The 16,571-nt window shown below is 44.1% G+C and overlaps 1 protein-coding gene across 22 annotated transcripts in view; it reads right to left on the bottom strand.

The window, feature by feature from the left end:
- Ebf1 (EBF transcription factor 1) overlaps positions 1 to 16,571 on the bottom strand; it is a 389,987-nt gene that overhangs the window by 352,489 nt on the left and 20,927 nt on the right. For all 22 annotated transcript variants that reach the window (XM_087569389.1, XM_087569400.1, XM_087569384.1 and 19 more), the window contains 1 exon segment: positions 10,430 to 10,498. In XM_087569389.1, the coding sequence (XP_087425515.1) occupies positions 10,430 to 10,498 (69 nt within the window).

The following is a 16,571-nucleotide window of genomic DNA, read 5'->3' as shown; positions in this document are numbered from 1 at the left end:
AAAAGCAGCCATGGTGCTTCTTGCATTATGAGTAAGTGACCCACATAAAATATATTAGGCTCAGCTTTCAAAACCTGATTTTATGACTTTGGGAAGTCCCAATTCCAATGTTTGCTATATGATGTAAGCCTTGTTATATTTTTGTAATAAAAACATAATTGTATGTACCTATGTGCATATGTGTGTGTATGCATGCATGTGTATGTGTATGTGATGTTGAGGACTGAACTCAGAGCATTTGCACATGTCAGACACACACTCCATCTACTGCACAATACCAGGAAAGCAGTAAGGCTCCCAGCTGGAACCCACAATGAAGAGGAATGTTCCCATTCTGAAGATTGGAGCACTGAGGTGCTTGAGGCAAAGATACTAAGTAGCCATGAAGAATCTGACCTGTCTGCAAGGTGGCTTCAAAGTCTTTGTCTCTGCCATTACACTGCACCTTCATTAGATTTCTCTCTGGATTATTACTTTCATTCCCAGCCCCACAAGCTAGGGTGACAGTAACTAAGAAACTGGCCAGGTGACTGTGTTTAGAGAAACACATGAGGGAATGAAATGTGGCTACCAAGAAAATTGAAATAAAAGCACCTCACACTGGGAGGTGCTGGAAACAGCCTCACTGGGTGATGAAGGCTGGAAGAGGCCAAAAATCAAGCTGAGGGCTGGCCGTGTGGAGTTTGTTGTCTCCTGCTCAGGGGCTAGTCCCTTAGGCTGTATGCCCCATCTGATAGAGTCCACTGAAGTAGGGAAGCCTCTGAGTTAGCACACCTCACAGGGTTCAAATCTGTAAGCATGACATTGTAGCTCCGTGTGTGACAATGAAATTCTCAGTGACCGGAGATTTCGTTTACTTCGTTTTATTGTGCTCATAGGTTGGCCTTTATGAGAACATACAGATGTCTCAAATAGAATAACCTCGCCTGAGAGCCACAAGGAGAAGCTATCAGGTCATTTGAAGTTAGCCTGTGATATGTAGCACACAGCAGAGACTACGATCTAGCTTTAAGAAAATAGCAAGATCGTTGAGGAAAACAGGTGATGCTTTCAAAGATCACTGAGTGAATATTTTACTGACTTCCAAAGAACTTCCTGATAGTTAAATAGGATGCTCACTTTTTGCTGTCTCTTTTTGTCGTGTGTGTGTGTGTGTGTGTGTCTGTGTGTCTGTGTGTGTGTGTCTGTGTCTCTATGTGTATAGACCTGTGCATGTGTGTCATCAAACCTACTAATGATCCCAGAGTTCTTCAAACTAACTGTCCATTTGAGGGGAAGACTGCACTCAAAACTATTTTTTAATTATGAGATATCACTAACAGAACAGAACATCAATGAATGGGAAATGTAGTTTATGACGTGGGAAAGTCCTTGATACTTAAATACTGAACAATAATGGGTCAATAACAAAGTAATTGTCGGATCCGCAGATGGAGTAGAAAGGAGAGAAAAAGTTTGTGTCTGTAGAACTCACTCCTCTTCTGTGAGACTCCAGTGTCTAAGCCAGTGTGGGCCCTCCACCCCGCATAAGTATTCACAGCTCCAGCAGGGGCAACATCCTACGAAGTCATAAAAATTGGTCAATCCATTTCAACACCCTACTTTGATTGCCTTCAACTCGTGGACTGCAAGAAAGACTTCCACCCTGACCACACAGCCCCACAGATGGCATCATGAACCCCTCGTGTCTGCTCCCTACAGAGGAGTGCTTCTCACTCACACAATACCCATCCCCACACGCCCGCACATAGCATGAATGTTTGGTCAGCTGAACAGAGAATGGCTCTATTTTTAAAAAAAAAAAAATCTTGATATTGATTACGAGGACTTTGCTTTCTTCCCAACCTGCCGTCCATCATCACGTGTCTGACTGAAAATTTAACAATCTTATCCACGGACGGGGCCCAGATTCAAAGGCCAGCAAGCTGGCAAACACTTCATTTAACTCTCTTCTCTCTTCCCCTTGCCCTGGCACTTAAAGTGTTAAGGAAAACAAGGGGAGAAGGCTTGAGTGGGAAGAGGGTTTACCCGGCTCTCACTTTTAATCTATAGCCCTTCACTCTGTAACTCATGCAGCCTCTGTCAGCCTTTTTCCTTCTTTAGATTTCATGAGGAACCCCCCAGGCTGCTCCTGAGAGACAGAGCCCAAGTGTCCATAAGCTTTTAGTCAGGTAAAAAGGGAAGAAAAGGGATGGGAACAGGAGCCAACGCAAAGCTGAGAGGCATCTATTAGATGTCACTATGCTTTTGTATTCATGTCAATGATTCCGGATTAGAGTATTTGAAATAATCTTATTGAGAGGAACCAAAAGCCCACCAAGCGAGAGGCAGCTCCCGTAGCACACGGCAAAAGCACAGACAATATCTTGTTAAAGCTGTGTTGCCTAACGCCATTGTGGGGCTTCTTTTTGTTATATTATGAAACTATTGTGCTTCGAACAGTTAGTGGGATGCAGTAGTTATCGAGGGCCATTTTGGAGGTGATTGTGTGGGATCCAGCTAGCTAATTTGCCAGCCTGTCTAGTGAAGTGGTTACAAGTGGATTTGAATGGAGGGCATGCTCGCAACTGGAACTGGGCATTTTACCCTTAAAGAAATAAAAGCTACCAAAATGCTAAATATCACTGTGTCCCCACTGAAAGTGGGGTCCAGCTGAGAAAAATGGAATGAAAATGGCTTGTTTCCACCTAGTCAGTTGCATAAACTACACCTTTTTGCACAAGTGGCCCCCTCAAATGAAAATGTAATAGGGTTTTCTGTTTTGTTTCAAGACTTCCCTTTCCAGGAAGAATGTTCTCTCTCTCTCTCTCTCTCTTTCTCTCTCTCTCTCTCTCTCTCTGTCTGTCTGTCTTTCTCTCTCTCTGTCTGTCTTTCTCTCTCTGTCTGTCTCTCTCTGTCTCTGTCTCTTTGTCTCTGTCTCTCTCTGTCTTTCTCTGTCTCTCTATCTCTGTCTATGTCTCTCTCTGTCTCTGTCTCTCTCTGTCTCCTGTGTTTCTCTCTCTGTCTCTCTCTTTGTCTCTGTCTCTCTATCTCTGTCTCTCTGCCTCTGTCTCTTTGTCTCTGTCTCTCTCTGTCTCTCTCTGTCTTTCTCTGTCTCTCTATCTCTGTCTCTGCCTCTCTGTGTCTGTGTCTCTCTCTGTCTCTGTCTTCTTCTGTGTTTCTCTCTGTCTCTCTCTGTCTCTCTCTCTGTCTCCTCTCTGTCTCTCTGTCTCTCTGTCTCTCTGTCTCTTTGTCTCTGTCTCTGTCTCTGTCTCTGTCTCTCTCTCTCTCTCTCCCCTTTATACTTTACCAGGATTAAAGCAATTAAAATTCTATTATAACAAGTACTGTAACATTAAAACCCTCATTTGCTTTTGGACAAAAGCTTGTAACTGGAGAAATAGTTAGCAAGGGAGATTTCTCTTCATCTCCCCACACTCGTAAAGACAGCATGCAACCAAAGACAAACCCGCACTGTTCACCATATTTCGTTGGTTGCAATAGGAGTCACTTTTATACTGTCCTGAGCAGTGTATGGTTACACGGCTTATAAAGAGATGGATAGGGGAGGCGGGGAGGCGGGAAAGGGAAAGGGAAGAAAGAATTGGTAGTCTATTTTAGATAACATCTCATGCAAATTAAAATGATCAAAATACCGTCTCTTTAGTCTGGAATGTCTACGTGGGTTGTTTTATTTTTTGTTTTTTTGTTTTTTTTTTATATCTAGCCAGAATTTTTTTTTTTAATTAGAGAGTTTGGCCAGGTGCTGGTAGTGGCGTAGAATGAGAATTTCTATCCATGGAGTGCCACCCTGGCAGAGGGTTTGCTTTGCTTGTTTTCAACTCTAAGCAACGTACTCGAAAGTAAGAGCATGTTTATTATACTGATGAACTGTCATCGCCAACTCACTGCGCCATCGCTGGCCCACACGAGACTGTGGTGCTTCCCTGCATTTGCCCACACTGTTACAGAAACAAACTTACGATGCTATGAAATGCAAAGCCACACCGTGTGCCACACTCACTCACACACACACACACTCATACACTCACACTCACACACACATACACTCTCACACATACTCACACACACACACTCATACACACACACTCACACACACACTCATACATACACACACTCACACACACTCACACACTCATACACTCACACTCACAGACACACTCACACTCACAGACACACTCACACTCACACACTCATACACTCACACTCAGACACATACTCACACTCACACACTCATACACTCACACTCACAGACACACTCACACTCACACACTCATACACTCACACTCAGACACTCATACACTCACACACTCATACACTCACACTCACAGACACACTCACACACACATACACACTCACACATACTCACACTCTCACACACTCATACACTCACACACACATACATACACACACACTCATACACTCACACTCACACACACTCATACACTCACACTCACACACACTCATACACACACTCACACTCACACACACATACTCACACACACTCATACACATACACACTCACACACACACTCACACACACTCACACACACTCACACACACTCACACTCATTCACACACACTCACACACTCACACACACTCACACACACTCACACACACTCACACACACACACACACACACACTCGTGGATGCCCTGAAGCTCTGCTGACCACATTTCTTGGAAGTTGTGCCATAATTTCCTTTACAGGAAAACCACTGTTGGTTATTATATAGTGTCTGCTATAGTGTAACACCCTGTAAAAGTACTTTGCATTATGATCTACTGTCAGCATATTTGAAGTGCATTTTAATGCATCCTGGTTGTGTATTTGAGAATAGCTGATAGCAAATGGAATCTAGACTGCTATTAGCTTATTGTATTAGTAATTTTTTTTATCACAGTAGCAAACCATGCCTGAGTGTTCAGGGCTCAGCTCGTCCTCAGAATGCTACCATCTGATAAGTGTAAAATGGAGAATGATACTTGCTCACATAAGTCTCATTGCTAATAATCACATGTGAATTCCCACTGAGAAAACAAGTGTTTAAATGCACTAGGGCTGGAAAACGACTGTAAATCCGTGCTCTGTGCCGATGCTGACTTTCCACTGTTGAAGAGGTAGAAGCCTCTCGGAGCAGCCAGAAGGACAGCAATTATCCTGCCTGGGTCAGCTTTAGAGAATGGATTCCTCTTCCTTCAGCTCTAACTGAACAGTCAGAGTTAGGGAATTAGGTGACATGGAGGGTTTCTCGGAGCTTAGAGAAATGCATTTGCACCTCTGGTTCTTGGTGACCCACACAGCAACTTGCACGCAGTGCTGAACAGTTCTCTGCTCACTCGTTGGCCCTTTGGAATGTCGGGATGAGAGGAAGATCGGGCTCGAGGCAGCAGTAAGCTGAAGTCAGGAACCTGGCTAATCGTCTCATCTAGGAGCCTGTCTTCATGTGCATGTAAGGCAGTGGTTCTCAACCTTCCCCATGCTGTGACTTTTAGCACGGTTCCTCATGTTGTGGTGACCCTCAACCATAAAATTATTTCATTGCTACTTCAGTGAAATTACTACTGCAAGTTTGCTGCTGTGAAGCATAAGATAAAGATTCGTGTTTTCTGATGGTCCTAGGCGACCCCTGGGAAAGGAGCACTGGACACCCCGCCCCGGGGGTTCACAGCCCACAGGTTGACAAATGATCTAAGTAAAGGGCTTCATTGTTCTGAGACAGAGACAGAAAAGCATTCTGCATGGATTCGGGGATTGACCATTGATGATAAGACAGGAAGTAGTGTTCGTTGGAAGAACCGCGTGCCTTCAGAAATTCCGGGGGAATAAATTCTCTCACACATGTCCAACGGTAAACCCGCCTGTGAGTGTCCTGGGTCTCGGGTTACTACTGTTTCCCAGTCATGCTCATGGTCACGTGGTCATGTTAAAGTGTGGGCCACAACTTAGTCAAGAAGCTAATATGATGGTGATAGAACACGGCTTCCCTACAAGCCTGACCTCTACACCCTGACCTCTTAGATTAAAACATGGACCTTCAATAAAAATGTCTGTCTGAACATGGCCAAGGTTTTCTATTCAAGTGACCTATGGCGGATAAAATGAGCATTCTACTTATTTCCTGACTGACAATTCCATTTTGCATCATAATCATGGCAGAGCCAGCTGATATGGCCTAAATGACCTAGAAGGAGCAGAACTCTACATCTACAAATCTTGGTTCTTTTTTTCTCTTCTTCTTTGGAGGAGAGCTTTGCCTGAGTGTGGCGAGAACGATTCCAAACAGGCTAGGGTTTTGTGTTCCAAAAGTCATATATTCTCTTAATGTCACTGTGGTCTGTCTCTCTTACCTCTAAGCACAGACACAGAGATCCTTACAAACGGAAAAGACAGTCAAGGCAAGATTGTGGCAATCAGCAAACCCAAATCATTTAGAAGAGTGTGTGTCGATAGACTTTAAAAAAAAAATTTCAGTTTTAAATACGAGCTCTGGGGGACCCAAGATTTGCAGGTTATTTGAACCACATTTTCCGTATTCCCGAAAGGATCGGGTTTTAACTGACATGCTTGTAGTATTTCTACCCCTTAAAAAGAAACTCTGTGTGCTGACAGATAAGGATCCACAACTCTACGAACTTACACTTTCATTTGCTTAGTCAGTCTAACGATTCCATCCATCCCACTGATACTAAACGGTCCCTGCCCCTCGAAGTCTACCCAGAAGCATCAGCACTCCCTGTGAAAGGAACCAAGCCTATGATAAAATTTGAAGAAAGAGATGTTTTTTCTAAGGCCATCTGTATTTATCCACCTCACCCCTCCAAGACAGTCTAGGAAAACAAGAATTTTTTTCTTAACTAAGCAAGGATCCTAATTCGAACTCAATACAGAATAAAAGTCTTTACTTGTAATCTGTACAGGTAAAGGGTGCATAATGAAGTTTCCTTAGAGAAACAGCAGTCGTCGTATGGATTCTGAGAAAGTGGGTTCCCAATTCAGAGTACCCTATGTGACTTTTGTCATTATCCTCTTTTCTGATTTCTACAAAGTAAACCTAATTAAGAACCTCCCTCATTAGTCTTCCAGAAAAATTAGCACAGCTTATGCTAATTACTCCTGCAAAATTTAATAAACTCGTTGAAATGGGAATAGTCTAATGAGGTTTTATTTATTGAACTAAGATAACTCCAAGGGAGAAGGTTAGGACACAGGGATATCCACTGTAGTAATAAAACTACAATGTATTCAATTTCCAAACAGGAATTTTATTGCAAACCTTTTAAATTCAAATCTGAGTCCGTGCGTGAATGTTAAATCAATCCCCACCTTAATTCAATAACTGGAAGTCATTTTTTGCTTTTTACTTTAGCAATAATTACCACACATAGCCCTTTATCTCAAAGTTAATGAAATTTGCTGTTGTTAATTCCTGTTCATCGGTTATTGAACATAACACATTTGACTTTTCCCGTGTCTGCACAGCCCAAATATCTGGATCACTGGGCACAGGCTGGGGTTTTATGATTCTTAATCAAGCTATTTGGCATTGAGCAGAAACGTAACCAAGCAGCCGTCTCCAGATGCCCCCTTCCTACACCACACAGCAATTTTCCAATAAACATTTTGACAAATTGTCATGACTGAAAAAAAAGTAATTTGGGTCATATTTTCTTACTCTGTTGCATACCACTGGAAGGAAATAGAAACTTGTCTGTACAACTGCTGTTTTTGTTAATTACATTACACACACACACACACACACACACACACACACACACACACACACACACCACAATTTGCCAAACCGAGGTCGCCAAATCATTGGCAACAAATAACCAACGTAGCCGACTTCGCACCACTTCTGTGCGAGCAGAAAGCTCTTCCCTCTAGACTATAAATAGTTTTCCTGAGTAATCACTGCTAAAAAGTCTTTGGACCGATAAAAATAGCAGGGTTCTTCCAAATTCTGAAGGTCAAGCAAAGGGAACTCAAAATTATTAGCTTTCAAAAAGAGGTAACTATGTGTTAAAGCTATGTTAATTTCTAACCACAGCCCATACCCTCTGCCTTAGGTTGCATACATTATGTATATTATAAAAAAAAGAAAAACAACTGACTGTTGCTACCGAGTACTACAGGGTCAGACACTTGTATCCATAAACCCAAAAGCAAATCCACTCCTAAGCACCTAGGAGATATTATACAATCGGCAACACAGAATGAAGTCGGAGACTGAAGTCCAATCACTGTTGCCATCACATCTCCCACCCCTTTGCAGCCATTTGTGGAGTTTTCTGTTTTGTCTTTCCTTGCCTACGTTCTAGAGAGTTTAAGAAGGGGAAGCTTCACATAACGACAGGGACGAGAGTGGATGCTTTTTTTTTTTTTTTAATTTATCTTTGGCAAAATGAAGATGCAAACAACTTCGAGAACTCACCATGCAAAAAAAAAAAAAAAAAAAAAGGCCAACTGGGAGCTTTGCCTATCAACCATTCTCACTGCCAGACAATGGCAAACACCAGCAAATCAATGTATATTGGGCCTCAAACACATCCAAGATGCTTCAGCCGTTTTTTTAAAGTCCCCGCTTCCTTAAAGAAATAAAATTAGCTTTTACTTTGTCTCACCAAAACAGGTGTGGGGCCGGGGGGGGGGGGGGATGAAAAGTATAGCTGTCACGCAGACGTCATGAACAGTGTCTCCAAAGCCACCAACAGCATAAAGCGCAGACTTATTTCGGCCTAAATTGTTTTGAACTCCTCCAGCCAAGAAAAACGGTTTTAAGTACCCTACTGGGACAGATGCAAGGCGGGCGACAATAGAAGCCACACTAATGCAATCCAGGTAACACAATCCTGTTTCAAAAACACGGGGCGGGCTAATTACAGCGCTGCTGAGTCAAGTTTCTCCTGCCATCGCAAACCCACAGGAACAGGTCAAAATCAGATGTTATTCAAACCACAGTCCTATCAGACTTCTGCATCAGAGTCGCGGCTTAAAACCAAATGAAGAACTTTAAAGCTTAACCCATTCATAAGCAAAAAAAAAATTGTTTTCATGGCGGGTGGCACGGTAGGTAGGCCCTTGTCACCGCGTAAATCGAAGAGGACGATGAGACAACATAGACTCCTAAGGAGTTGGAAGTTTGGGGAGTGTTCAGGCTGGCTCTTTGATGAGACGTTTTCTTTTTTAATGCAAGAGTAAGATATACTGGCTTCAAAGAGGAAGCCTTGTTCTGAAAGGTATACACAAAAGACAGCAAGGTAGCAGGAAATACAATGTATGAATGACAGGCCTGCTCTCGTCGATGAGCACGCCATCCTCACTCAGTGGACACCAGACAGCATCACCGTACATCGAACTTTCGCCTCTTTTAACTCGGAACCAAAATGTTATTGCGTATATCATAAATATATATATATATTGCTCCTGTTGCATATTTGTCTTGCCGTTGCCGAAGACAGGATCGCCAAAGCTCAAAGAGGAGATACTCGTTTAGTTTCTGGTTTCCTCAATGAAGGCATCCGCCTTATTTGAATGAAGATCCCCCCACCCCACCCCCCAGTGAATACAAGACGACACTAGTTCTTTTCCTAGCTGACAATTGACAGTCTCAATAAAGCTTCCAGACCATTTAACTCCCAATGAGTAATGCTAGGTAGCGAGCGGTTTATCATACATGTTTCCATACAATGAATTTCAATAATTAAAATGTAAAACGAATATTTGGGATGTCACTCCAAGTAATATGTGCACACTGACTCAAAACTGCGCTGGCAGACTGAAGCAGATGTATTGTTCCGCACTGATTTACTTGGTCATGTAAGATTAGTAATATGGATCTGTCTAAAAACACGATAATTAAGACAAGCAGAATAAATTAATCAACTCACAATACTGCTCGAGCTGCCATCGAGCCTGGAAACGACAGTAGGAAAATCGCGGTTCACAGATCTCTTTAAACTGCTTTTATGCATAAATAAAACCTTAAAATGTAGATGGATTACGTCCAAGAGAACTACTGTAGCTAACAGTGATAATGATTCAAACATTTTTCAAATAAAAGTTAAATATTTATAAGCACCCAACCGCATTTCATAAATCACCAACTATTATTATTTTATTCCTGAAGCTTCCTGGTACGGCATGAGGACTGAGCCGCAGAGAGTGAGGAAATGAGCACACACATGCCTATGTGCTACTTTATGAGCACTCTTCAGACACAAAAACCAGAGACATCCGAGAAAAAAGGCCTCCGAAGAAAATTCCACATGGCTTCCCCCAAAATCACGATCGCTTGGCGCAGTGTAAGTCAGGACCAACAGGCAAACTTCAGCCACATGCATCCCTCACCCTCGCCTGTGAGCGACGCAGAGCAGGTGTTTCCTTATAATGAGGAATAAGACGCCGTGAAAGAGTGGTCCCTACCTGTCAATTATCACTGGATCTGAGGGAGTCTCATTTCGGTTGCCACAGCTTTTCTTGTCACAACAGCGGCTATGGAGAAAAAGCGAAAGGATTTAGTACCAACCATTACAATGTAAAACCATCTTTGAAGCAGGCAGAAGGTTCAGATTGCTAGGCTGCAAACGCTAGAATTACCACAAAGCCATACCTGGCAATCAACCGGTCCTTGGGACAGAAAGTTCTATTTGGGTCACTTAGGGGTTAATGGCCAGGCTTAACCTCTCCCTGTTCAGAGGAGAGGGGCCCTCCCAGAACCAGGCATAGAGTGGAAGATGGGGTCTCTCCTTCAGTGCGAGTATTGGCAGAGTTCAATGTGAAGAACTGCATTCTTACATCTACCCAATGAGAATATTCAGGGCCGTGGGTGGATCAAACACTCTTCCCTCAAGAACACACTAATTGTGTGGAAGGCGTCAATGATACTGATGAGTGATCCCCCCTCCCCAGTCATTCTGTATTAAATGGATTCTTTTTTCTTCTCTTTTTGATGGGTGGCACTTCCTTTAACCACAACCTTCTCAAAAAAATCCCAGCACAGTGACTGTTTTGTTTGCCTTTGAACATTGTCTTGAGATTAAAGATAATGACCCATGATGATGCAAAAAAAGAAGAAAGTGAACAGAAAAAAGTGAAGAGTCCATTCTTCGTTCTCTAGCTTTGGTGGCCAGTGCTGGCAAGAATTGGGGACAATGGATCCACCAGCTAGCACAACCCTGACTATCAACATTAGAATTCAGGAAGAACAGCCATGAGCAAAGGAAGCCCCATGATCCATATCCTATTTTGTTATGACCCTGAGACAGCCAGGTTAAAAGAAAAATCCCAAGTGTTTCAAAAGAGTGAATAAAAAAGCATGTACTTCTCTTTCAAGACAGGGTCTTATGTATCCGAGACCACCCCTCAATCTTGCTATGTAGCCAAGGGTAACCTTGAACTTCTGATCTTCCTCCCTCCATCTCCTCAGTGCGAGGTGTGATTATAGATATGTGCCCACTTTATACTATAGTGTTAGGGGTTGAACTAAGGGATTCATGTGATATACGACCCCCAGCTGAAAATTTCATGTTTGAAAAATTACCCACCCTCAGCTGAAAACTGTGCATCTGAAATACAATTGTAACAATTTGCCCCATGGCTGGTCTCCCCCCCAGGACTACACTGTGGAAAAGCATGCTTGATCAATGAGGAAGACTGGAAGATTACCCAGAAGCTAGACTCTACTCCATACCATAAGTAAAATAAATACTTTTCTCCATCTCTCACATACATCCTAATGTACTCAAATACACACACAGACACAGACACAGACACAGACACAGACACAGACACAGACACAGACACAGACACAGAGAGAGAGAAAGAGAGACAGAGAGACAGAGAGAAAGACTAAATTAAGATATCTGCTGGAGACTACCAAACATTTTTCAGGACCTAGAAATTTTTACAAACATAGGAATTTTTTCACCAAAATTGAGACATCTTCCTCTCTTGACTGTGTCCCTGAGAGATGAATCAGCTTGGTGCTTTATCTTCAGAAGGCAATGGAAAGAATTGTATCGCTGTCCTCAAAGCCTTAGCTGAAAAACATTGTCTCCCCCATAACCTAATCAGTTTTCGATTCGGCGGAAACTTTTCTCTGGCCCTAAGTTCTAGTCTACTAATGTGTCACACTATGTGGCGGTAGGCCCAAGGTATCCAATCTGAGAGACCAATAAAGACATGGGGAAAGGAATGTAGGAGTTGGCATCTGTGCAAAATAAATAACTAAAAACTCAACTCCTGGGCCCAGCAGATTGGCTCAGCTAGTTAAGATGCTTGTCACCAACACAGAAGACCTGAACTCAGTCATGACCCACGGGGCAGAAGGAGAAACCCTACCTCCTCAAATCATCCTCTGACAGCCATGTATGGACCATGATAGGCACATATACATGCACACACACACACACACACACACACACACACACACACACACAAAATGTATGAAATAGTATTTAAGAACCCAACCTAATTATCTCTGAGAACTGATCTCCTCCACCCTTATTCCGTCAACTTGTCGGGTTAGCGTCGCGATTAAGAATGACTGGATCCATAAGGTGAGGCAGTGTTTGTACCCTGACCTCAGACTCCTAGTCTGAGAAGTCTGAACTATGTAAGGGAAGTGATGCCCAAAAGCATCCCACTGACACAGACACACCACATTACCAGGTGGTTGAGAAGCCTGTTCCTCCTTCCTGGGAGAGAGAGAGAGAGAGAGAGAGAGAGAGAGAGAGAGAGAGAGAGAAATGTCCTCTGGGAACTCCTCCAGCTTGCTTAATGCTAACTATGGGCAAGGGCCCATCCCTTGAGTCTATGGCTTCTCTTCCCTACCCATCATCACTATCTCCAACAAGGTCGCTTTTATTTATTTCTGGGAGTACTGCAAAGCCTCCCCTTGATCTTGCTGTCTCCACTTTGACTCCGTCTAATAGATCTGTCCCATCTCGCTGATCTTTTCACAATGTCCGGGGGGGGGGGGGGGGGGCGGGCACATTTTGTAGTCTAAGACCTTTGAGCAGCTTCCCACTGCACTTTGAATAAATCCATGCGATGGCATCATGCCAGGCCACTGACCTGCCACCCTCTCTTGCCATCTTGCCAAGCTCTGCCCTCGTGGGCCAGCTGTGATCCCTCCAACATGGCATGATCCATCAGACCTCGGGTCCAGGCGAGCCTCTGAAGGGCAGCTCTTCCTGCCCTTCCCTCTTCAGCCACTCTCTCTTGCCTCTTAGAAGTCAGTGTGGATCCTCTGGTTTACCTGACACTTCACCCTTAATCTAAATTGGGCTGTTTACCTCTTGGGCAGTTTCTACAGTGCAGCTCAACCTGGTACTTACGTTTTGAGGCATTTCGGTTGGCAGTTTCCCCGCTGTCCCTATCACTTACCTAATGCCTAAAGCTGGAGCTAGACTATCAGAGCTCAGGATTCAATGATTCTGTGAACAAATGACTGAATGACTGGATGAATGTTAATGGACAACTTTGTGAATAAGTATGCTGCACTAGGGAGACAGGACCGATAAAAAGTAATAATAAAGCTGACTCCCTAGACAGGCACTGTGTGCTCGATCTCACCGCACACACAAAAGCACCACCTCCAAGTGTCACTCTTGGCCCCAGAGATGTCATTCGGCCTATGGGTGTATGGTCCTCATCTCTGCAGCCCAGATGCCCTGGTGACAGTAAGAGGAGCTAAACCAGGGCTATAGGCTGTGGCTCCACGGTGCTCAAAAACGGGCAAGTGAAAAGGGCAGCCTGGAAATTAAATAGGCAGAGTCAAGAGGACAGAAGAAGGAAACAATGGAAGTCGCTACACACGTAGAAAGGGAAGTGTACACAAAATATTAAAATGAGCTTAAACAGGTTTCTGGATTTCGGGTCACACCGCCACACCGTATAGTTGGCATTCCCTGAAACACGCCAACATCTACAATATCATCCCACTAAGATACAGAGAGAGTTAAGACGTGGTTGTGCACTGTCCCTCACAGGCTTCTAGGAAGTCTAAGTCTCTAGCGGGTCACTGCTTTTGGAGTTTCTAGAGGGTTTTTTTGAGGGCTAACTGGAGGAAGTATGTCTCTGGGGACACATGCTTAGGGTACCTTACTACAGCCATTCCTATATCCCCATCTCTGCTCCCTAGCCTTCAGGAGGTGACCAGCTTTCCTCCACCAAGCCCTGATATCCTGCCTCATCATGGGTCCAGAAGCAGAAAGTGACCATCTACAGAACACTTTGAAAAATGAGCCGAAGGAAACCCTTCCGCCCCTGGTTAGTCTTCAACAAGTATTTTACCCATCAGTGAAAACTGACAGAGATGTGCAGAGACATGTGCACACGCAATACATGCGCAGAGACATGTGTGCACATGCAACACCCGTGCAGATGAACCTGAAAGAACATGTGTGTGCACATGCGATACACGTGTGGATGCAGCTGGAAGTGCAAACGTGTGTATGTACATCTATATTTGTGGAATTCTGTACGCTAGAAAGAATGAAGTTACAGCTGACACAGTTCCGTGGAAGAAGTCTACATTATATTATGAGTTAAGAAATCAAGTTACAAAGTAGTGTGGACACTAGGAGTCCACTTCTGGAAGAATGAGTGAAGGAGAAGGAGGAGAAGAAAGAAATGTTCACAAGTCTGGTATATGTCCGCAGTTCACTTAAGTCTCCACCGCTTAACGAAGGTCTGCAGTGGTTGGCCAAGCCAAAGCTCGGTAGCTTCTGCCTGGTTTCTTTGCGGCTTCTGCATTCAACTATATACTTCATCCATTATCTAATTTTATTATCTGTCTTTCCTGCTTAACTTTTACAAAGACAGATACCTAAACTCTTAGGCTCCCCTCTACCACCGCAGCAAAGGCAACTAAAAGAAGTTGGATTTCAAAAGTTGACTTGTGAATAAATTCCTGAGAACATTAAGGATTAATCTGGAAAAGCCTAGAAGAGACAGTGGATGGAAGGAGGGACACCCTTCATTTCCATTCTGGTGTTCTGCTTTGTGTTGTAAGGACACACCTCTACTAGAAGAAATTAAAAAAAGTCAATCTCAAGCAGGAAGAAGCTTTACTTACAGCTCTCTTGCATTTGTATTTACATCTTTACTTATTTATTTATCTCTGCGTGTAGGTACACACATGGCTCTGCACGCATGTGGAGATCGGAGGGCAACTTGCAAGAGTTGAGTCTTCCTTCCTACCACGTGGGTTCCTAGGAATCAAACTCCAGTCTCAAGGTTGAAAAGATATCCACCAACCAGTAGCTTCCCAGAGCCAAGCAAAGCAAAGAACTGCCCTTCAGGTAGGGAATGGGAATTCCACAGGAAGAACAACAGAGCCAATTAATCTGGACCCTTAGGGATTCTCGGAGACTGAACCACCAAGCAAAGAGCATACAAGGGTTGGGCCCAGGCCTCCTGTCCATATGTAGCAGACATGCAGTTCAGTCTTCACGTTGGTCCCCCAGCAACTGGAGTGAGGCTACCCCTAAAGCTGTTGCCTGTCTGTGGAATACATTCCCCAAAATAGGCTATCTTGTCTGGCCTCAGTGAGAGAGGATGCCGCTATCCCTGCAGAGACTTGCTGTTCCAGGGGGGAGGCTTTAGTGGGGAGCCTCCACCCTCTCAGAGGAAAAGGGGAAGGAGAGGAACTGCTAAAGGAGGACTGGGAGAGGGATCATCTGGATGACCGAAGTAAATTAAAAAATTAATAAAAATTACAGTGACTAAAAACCAACAAACAAATAAATAGAGCTGCCCTTCAACCCTCTGACTGTCCATTGTTAAAATTCTTCCGCCTCAGCCTGACCTGACTCACTTCTTTCCACTAAAGTCAAACAAGGAGAGATGGCACTGACCTCTGCTATACCCAAGACAGGGAGCATTAACTGGGAGGGACAAGCCGAAAGAACAAATCACTGATGTCTAGGCAGAAGAGCGCTTTGCTGAAGCAGCTTCATAAAGGACACAGGTGAAGCACTTAACAGGAAAAGGAGCCATGCTGGTCAAAGAAGCAAACAGAGTGAGCACTCCATCCACTCACACGGTATCTCTCAGTCTCCTGCCATCTGTGCCTGCGTGGGCTCAGCACATGCCCCCCTTCAGCAGCCGTCTACTGAGGGGACTTGGATTTCGCTAATTTGATTTGCCCAAGATCAAGATCCCCCCAAAAAGGCAGGCAAGTGCCTGCTTTGCATCCCTTTTTAATCTGTAACCCAAAGGACAGGACAACCATGTGGCCAGTCACAGCAGTAGGTCCCCCCACACCTGGTGTGGGCTGTGTGCACTGGAGACTCTGAACAGCAACCTTTTCACCAGCAGGACCATGTATCTCCCACCGCACACTTGGGGAAAAGGCAGATTTAGGAGTCCCTCCCCTAGCAGTCTAACGCAGGTGGCAGATTTCTAGTGAGCTGACTCACAAGTTCATAAATCAGGGCAGGAAACATCTGACTGCTCCCTAGCCTTGGAGTCTGCAAATTCTCATCTCAAGCACTGTACGTAGAGCCTCTTGCCACTGGAGACAAGGGCCATTTGGGCAGTGGGGTGGGAACAATTAAGA

Source organism: Rattus norvegicus, chromosome 10 (assembly GCF_021556685.1).
Source record: "Rattus norvegicus strain SHRSP/BbbUtx chromosome 10, alternate assembly SHRSP_T2T, whole genome shotgun sequence".
In the NCBI taxonomy this organism is placed as follows: Eukaryota; Metazoa; Chordata; class Mammalia; order Rodentia; family Muridae; genus Rattus; species Rattus norvegicus.
This window is presented reverse-complemented; position numbering and strand designations above follow the sequence as displayed.